Source organism: Gavia stellata, chromosome 14, assembly GCF_030936135.1.
Source record: "Gavia stellata isolate bGavSte3 chromosome 14, bGavSte3.hap2, whole genome shotgun sequence".
NCBI classification, from domain to species: domain Eukaryota; kingdom Metazoa; phylum Chordata; class Aves; order Gaviiformes; family Gaviidae; genus Gavia; species Gavia stellata.
Genome location: NC_082607.1, coordinates 23,876,692 through 23,884,060, shown reverse-complemented (window position 1 = coordinate 23,884,060; position 7,369 = coordinate 23,876,692). Strand labels below are relative to the sequence as shown.

General features: G+C 67.6%; 1 protein-coding gene across 1 annotated transcript in view; it reads right to left on the bottom strand.

The window, feature by feature from the left end:
- Nucleotides 1-3,257: 3,257 nt before the first annotated feature.
- The window catches only part of LOC132318191 (skin secretory protein xP2-like), a 4,900-nt gene continuing 788 nt past the window's right edge, over nucleotides 3,258-7,369 (bottom strand). Inside the window, 3 exon segments of the mRNA XM_059824597.1 lie at nucleotides 3,258-3,320; nucleotides 3,572-3,833; nucleotides 3,835-4,568. Of these exon segments, the coding sequence (XP_059680580.1) occupies nucleotides 3,258-3,320; nucleotides 3,572-3,833; nucleotides 3,835-4,568 (1,059 nt within the window).

Below are 7,369 nucleotides of genomic sequence, written 5' to 3'. Positions count from 1 at the left end.
ACCTGGCGCCTCCTCTGCAGGCTCTGCGGCCTGTCGGCGGACTGGGGGTGGGCTCTCGCCTCCTCATCCATGGGCATCTTCGGCGTCCTCTGCCGTAGACCTGCCATGGGCACCCAGGGGAGATGCTGCCTCCTGAGGGAGGTGCTCTCCTGGGAGTGGGCACCCCAGGGCTCTCGCTCCTTAAATGCCCCCACGGTCATCGCGGGGACCCCCGTCACAATGGCCTCTGGGCACGATGAGGCCCCCGCATCACAAAGCCCTGGCGGTCGCTGTGGAGACGCCCGCGCCCGTTACCGGCTGGGACCGGCACGGGGCAGCCCCTGCTCTCCCCTCACAGAGGCTCCGGCAGGCCCGAGCCGACACCTCCCACGTACCCCCGGTGCCCGCGGCCTCTGCCGAGCTCCGTCCTGGGTGCATTCAGCCGCTCCGGGTGCCGCCGCCCTGGGCCTTGTCCCCAGGCCTTGCTCCCACACAGGGCCCCCAGGCCTGGGGGTGCTCCGCTGCCCACGTAGAGAAAGGCAGGGGAGGCCTGCAGGCCCGGTCACGGGCCTGGGCGTCTCCACAGCGACCCGGGCTTTGCGATGGCGGGGCGTCGTCGTGCCCGGAGGCCACTGGGCATGCCGGGGGTGCTGCCGGGAGTCGCCTTGGGCCACAGGGGGACCAGCCCTCTCCCCAGCCGGCTCTGGGAGGTCCCTCGCGGGCTGCTCTTCTTCAGTGCCTTTCCTCCGGAGGTGGAGCGGGTGAGGGATCACACCCACAAGCCGGACAATGAAGCAGGGTCGCCTCCTGGGTGCCGACACAACCGAGAAGGTGGTGGGGAATGCTTGGTACGGGCCTTGGGGCCAGAGAGCTCTTTGGCTCCTCGGGGTGTGCCAGGGTTCCAGTGGGACGTGGTGTCACCAGGTGCCCCCTCCGGTGGCCGCTCCGCGGGCCAGTGCGGCTCTGTCCCTGCCCTTCTCCAGCGGTGCTCCTCAAAGAGCCCAAGCGGAAGGGCTTCACCACGCCACCGTGTGCCGGCTCTTGTCACAGCCGTCTTCCTTCACCGCAGGCAACCTGTGCATGGTGACCGGCGGTGCCAACTTGGGCCGTATTGGGGTGATCACCAACCGGGAGAGACACCCCGGGTCATTTGACGTGGTTCACGTGAAGGGCGCCAATGGCAATAGCTTTGCCACCAGGCTCTCCAACATCTTCCTCATTGGCAAAGCAAGCCTGCGCGGAGGCAAGGCGGGTGGGTTCTCTCCTGTTGTTGGGGGCTGCTGGCTGAAGCAAAGAGGCGTTGGTGTCTTCTGTAGGCAGCTGCCTTCCCACGCACAGAAGCTCCAGGGCTGGCATCAGTTCTGGCTCTGCTCCCTGAGGTTCTGCCTGCTTTGGGCTGAGCGCTGTGGGAAGGGGAAGCATCCGTAACTTTAGGAATGGGGACGTTTTCGAGAAGCAGCCTTGTGGGATTTTTTCAACCTTCTGAGAGCTGGGAGCTGAGCAGTGCTGAGATCTTGATGGGACCTGGGCAGCCGCTCTGACTGAGCGTGCCCTCCCTGCCAACGCCTCTGCTGTCTCGCCATCCCCGATGGGCTCTCTTGTCCGGGTTGGAAAGGGGTGGTGTTTTGCTTTGGGCTGAAGCGCATTCTTCATGGGCGTGGCCGAAAGAGGCAGATGTAGGCCTGTACACCTTTGGCACCTTCCTAAGGGGCTTCTGCCGGGCCAATGCCGTGGCCACGCGTACGTGGCCCAGCATGGGCAGGGGCTGGCTTCTGCTGCTTTTCGCCCCTGAGAGGGAGAGCTCTGCCCCGTCCGGGTTTCATGATGAGAGGTGGCTTCTTCTCGTTCGGTGCAGGGCAACACGCCGTGGATCTCCCTGCCCCGTGGAAAGGGCATCTGCCCAACCGTTGCTGAAGAGCGAGACGAGAGACTGGCGGCCAAGCAGAGCAGCGGGTGAACCGCAGCTTGGGCTGGCAGTGGTCCTTTCAGTGTATTAATTAAACCGTTTACCAAATGGCTGTGTGACTGGCTGGGGAGCGTCGCAGGGCTGGGGGGAGCCGTGCCGTGCCAGTGCGAGGCCACGCTCTGCTCTCTGGAAGGGCCTGCTGATCTGGGGAGGCTCCTGGCGATCGGAGCAACTGCCAGAGCCATCTTCCAGAAAGGCGAGGAGGAGCGGTGGGAGCACCTCCAGGCTGCTCTGACACCAAGAAGGTGGTGGCACAACCGCTCCTGGACGTCGTTCCCAGGGACGTGCTGGAGGAGCCGGGGACTGGGAAGAGCCAGCTGGGCTCTCCTTGGGGCCAATGGTGCCAGACAGGCTTGAGGCCCTCTGGGATTGCCCCCGGCCGTGGGCCTGAGCAGAGAGGGGAGGCTCTGCAACCAGCACCAGGGGTGGGTGGTGCATTGGCCGGTCGGTTGGGCGCCAGGGGTGGTGGCGCTCGGCGTCCCGAGCCTGGTTGGCGGCTGCTTACGGGAGAGGTCCCTGACGGGCTGCTCTTGTTCAGTGGCTTTCCTCGGAGGTGGAGAGTGCAGGGGATCGTGCTGCCAGCCAGGCCAGGGGAGGTCCCCACGCTGGGGGTGGCAGTGGCGGTGCTGGCAGTTGGGCTACTCTTGGGAGGGACTTGGCTGGGGCAGAGGAATGGGCTGCTGGGGACGCATGGAAGTCCGGCAAAGGCAAGCGCCAAGCACTGGCCTGGGGATGGGCTGATGCCCCGCAGGAGGTGGGGCTGGGGCCGGGTGGCTGAAGTGCCGCAGAGGCTGTGGGAAAGGCCCTGGAGGCCAAGGGCAGGCCTGCAGCCCAGGCTGTGCTAGCAAGGGCGTGGGCAGCACCATGGGGAAGGGGTTCCTCTGCGCCACTGGGCCCAGGGGAGGCCGTGCCTGGGCACCGGCTGCGGGCTGGGGCTGCCCGGGTCCCGGAAGACACGGGCACGGTGGAGCGAGGCCAGCGGAGGCCCCAGCTGGTTGCAAGCTGGAGCGCCGGAGACATGGGCAGAGGCCGAGGTCGCGGGCTTTGCTCGGCCCGAAGAGGGAGCACGGGGGGTCTCCAGCTCTGCTTGACGGCATGGGCCTTGCCTGCACACTGTCTTTCTCTTGAGATGGACCAGGCACAGGCGAGCACGGGGGGAAAACTGTCATCTTTTATTGGCCTCAGAAAGCATCCACGGCCGAGCGGAGGTCTCAGCACCATGTCCTCAGGGCAGCTGAATGCCTGGGGCACCGTCCATGCACCCGTCCCTCGCGTACCTCCCCGTGCCGCTCCCTCTGGACGCTGCACAGGCTCAGGGCCAGCCGCCATCTCCGGGGACCTGCCTGGTGCTGGCAGCGGGGCGCTGCTCCTCTTGCTGTCCCGTGATGCAGGAAGAGCAGAAAGCCCTGCGCAGAGCCCGGAGCGCCCTCCTGAAGAGGGAGGGCCATCGCCGACGAGCTGGGGTGTGCGGGAGGGCGGCCGTGTCTGTGGGGGAAGGAGAGCTGTAGGCAAGGGGCTGGGCAGGCGACGGGCAAGCCGCCGAGGGCTCTCCGCAGGGAGGGGTGGCCAGGGCACGGCCAGCCCCCGTGCGCACAGTGCTGCCGGCCCGGCCTGGGTGCCGCTCACTGGGACAGCCGGGCCAGGCCTGCCCTTGCCGGGGCAGCGCTCAACTCGCGGACATACCTGGGTCATCCTCGGGCATGTCCCTGGAGGCGGAGGAGAGCTGTGCGTCGCCTCTGTGCTCTGAGGCCACCTGCATGGGGAGAGCAAGAGCAAAGGCAGGGGATTGAAGGGATGTCAGCGGGATGACACGGAGAGGCATCTCCCAGCTGCACACAGCCCGGGCGCTGCGGCTGTCTCCGGCACTTTGGGATGCCCGGTGCTGGCTCACCTGTTGGTGCGGGTCCCGAGCCAAGGGAGAAGCCACTGGGTCTCCTTCATTGTCCGCTGCTGGGGCAAGGTGGGCTGTGCCAATGTCTGCCGGAGCCTTTTGAGGCAATGGAGAAGCCCCTTCATCCTCGTGCGCTGCTGGGGAGACAATAGCTGTGCTGGCCTCTCCTTGATGGTCTCCAGAGATGGGAGAAGCCATGTTTTCTCCATCCTGGCATGCCGCTGGGACGAGAGGGGCTGTGCTGGCCTCTCCCTGAGGCTCTCCAGCCAAGGGAGACTCAGTGTCCTGGGGCCCTGCAGGTGTTCTTGCTGCCGTTGCCACATCCATGCTTTGTGCCAGGTCCTGCTGTGGCGCCGGCTGCTGCCTGGGTCCCCAGCTCCCAGAGAAAGCCTTGCCCACGACCTCACTCACGAGGCACCGGGCTGTCTCCCACAGAGCTGCGTCATAGTCTGCGGGGCTGTGTGGGGCAGGTGCCTGGCTCTCTGCCTCTGCTGCTCCGGCCTGCTCGCCCAGGACAGGAGAAGCTGGTGCCTTGGCGTCCTCTTGTGCCCCAGGAGCATGCTGCCCCTCTTTCTCAGGAGCTCCGGCCAGGGCAGAAGCTGCCAGCTCGGCATCCGTGAGCCGTGCCGGGGCAGGAGACGTGTTCTGCAGGTCGCCGGCTGAGTCTCCTGCCGCCCCTCTGATTGTGCTACTGGGCCAGCCGTGCCACTCCTGGGGACCAGCGTGGGGGTCCTGGAAGAGCTCCGGGACCAAGGGGTTGACCCAGATGTCATAGATGATGGTGTCTTCCCCTTGGGACAGCTCTTTGTTGCTGTCGTCTTCCCTCCCGCTTCTCCTTCTCCTCGGCCAAGGCCCCTAGCTTGTCCTCTGGCACTTGCAGGATTGCTGGCTTGTGCTGTGCCATTCGTCCCCGACGCCCTGGCCGCACATCCCTGCCCGCGGAAGGTGGCGCAGGGGCTCTGCCGGCAGCACCAGTGACTCCACGTGCACGGGGACCAGGCACCGGTTGAGCTGCAGGTGCCTTACCGCCGTCAGCTGCCCAGACCTTGACAGTTCTTGCTGTCATCACCACAGCCGTGCTGCGTGTCCGGTCCCACTGTGCTGCCGGCTGCTGGCTGGGTCCCCGGCTCCCCATGAAACCTTGCCCACGACCTCGCTCACAAGGCACGGGGCTGTGTCCTGCAGAGTTGCGGCAGAGTCTGCGGAGCTGTGCGGGGCCAGTGCCTGGCTCTCCTCCTGTGCTGCTCTGGCCTGCTCGCCCAGGACAGGAGAAGCTGATGCCTTGACGTCCTCTTGTGCCCCGGGAGCATGCTGCCTCTCTTCCCTAGGAGCTCCGGCCAGGGCAGAAGCTGCCAGCTCGGCATCCGTGAGCCGTGCCGGGGCAGGAGACGCGCTCTGCAGGTCGCCGGCTGACTCTCCTGCCGTCTCTGTGCCTGTGCTGCTGGGCCAGCCGGGCCCTTCCTGGGGACCAGCGTGGGGGTCCTGGAAGAGCTCCGGGACCAAGGGGTTGACCCAGATGTCATAGATGATGGTGTCTTCCCCTTGGGACAGCTCTTTGTTGCTGTCGTCTTCCTCCGCTTCTCCTTCTCCTCGGCCAAGGCCCTAGCTTGTCCTCTGGCACTTGCAGGATTGCTGGCTTGTGCTGTGCCGTTCGTCCCCGACGCCCTGGCCTCACATCCCTGCCTGTGGAAGGTGGCGCAGGGGCTCTGCCAGCAGGACCAGTGACTCCACGTGCACGGGGACCAGGCACCGGTTGAGCTGCAGGTGCCTTTGCACCGTCGGCCACCCAGACCTTGACTGTTCTTGGTGTCCTCGCCACAGCCGTGCTGCGCATCCGGTCTTGCTGTGCTGGCGGCTGCTGGCTGGGTCCCCGGCTCCCAGCGAAAACCTTGCTCCGGACCTCACTCAGGAGGCGCCGGGATGCGTCCTTCACAGCTGTGGCATAGGTTGCAGGGGCTGTGCGGGCCGGGCCTCCAGCTCTCCACCCTCACGGCAGTGGCCCGCTCACCGCGGATGCCCCGAGCAGAGGGGACAAGCTGTCGGTGGCCACGGGCTGTGGTGCTGAGGGCCGGTTCCCTGCCCCTGGCAGAAGATGCAGAGGGTGCTGGTGGCAGAGGCGGCAGCTTGCAGCTGGTGCTGGCAGCTCCTGGTGGCCGAGCTGCGGGTGCGTGCCCGGGTGCCGCTGCCCGCCTGGGGAGATGCGGCAAGGCTGGCAGACGGGCTGTCTCGTCCCGTGTCACCCTGCTGCGGGGGCCGTACCACCCTGTTGCAGGGCGGTGCCACCCTGCGCGCCAGGCTGTCCGTCTGCAAGAGAAGCCGAGGAGAGAGGCTGCGTGACTGTGGCCCTTGCCCCCGGGGCCCCAGCTTGAAGTGCTCCTGCAGCTGGGCTCCCCTGCCAGCCCTTAGGGCAGCGCTCAGCCCCGTAGGCGGCTGCTGCCCGGCTCCCAGAGCCGCCTGGGGAGAGGGCTGGTCCCCCTGCGGCCCACGGCGACTCCCGGGAGTGCCGGCATGGGGGGCTCAGCTTGCTACAGGGCCTGGGCCCGCCTGTCCCCTCCCACACCTCCCGCCTGCCCGTCGGCAGCTCCTGGGCTCGGGAAGACCTTCGGCCCCGTCTCCCTCGGGCTCCCTACCTGTGCGCGGTGGCTCCCAGCGGCCTGCGAGCTCCCTGGGCAGGGGAGCCGTGGCAGCCTGTCCCCGTGGAGGGACGAGACCTGGCTCTGTCTGCCCTGCGGCTCTGCCTGTGGCTGCCTGCGGTCCATCTGCGGGCAGGAGGAGGAGGAGGCATGGGATGGAGGCGGCTGCCTTGGCACAGCGGCTCCTACAGTGCCAGCAAGCCCGGCACCAAGGCAGCTCCGTGCGGCCCTGTCCCACCACCGGCCTCTCCCTCCTGCCCCGTCCCTCACCTGGCGCCTCCTCTGCAGGCTCTGCGGCCTGTCGGCGGACTGGGGGTGGGCTCTCGCCTCTCATCCATGGGCATCTTCGGCGTCCTCTGCCGTAGACCTGCCATGGGCACCCAGGGGAGATGCTGCCTCCTGAGGGAGGTGCTCTCCTGGGAGTGGGCACCCCAGGGCTCTCGCTCCTTAAATGCCCCCACGGTCATCGCGGGGACCCCCGTCACAATGGCCTCTGGGCACGATGAGGCCCCCGCATCACAAAGCCCTGGCGGTCGCTGTGGAGACGCCCGCGCCCGTTACCGGCTGGGACCGGCACGGGGCAGCCCCTGCTCTCCCCTCACAGAGGCTCCGGCAGGCCCGAGCCGACACCTCCCACGTACCCCCGGTGCCCGCGGCCTCTGCCGAGCTCCGTCCTGGGTGCATTCAGCCGCTCCGGGTGCCGCCGCCCTGGGCCTTGTCCCCAGGCCTTGCTCCCACACAGGGCCCCCAGGCCTGGGGGTGCTCCGCTGCCCACGTAGAGAAAGGCAGGGGAGGCCTGCAGGCCCGGTCACGGGCCTGGCGTCTCCACAGCGACCCGGGCTTTGCGATGGCGGGGCGTCGTCGTGCCCGGAGGCCACTGGGCATGCCGGGGGTGCTGCA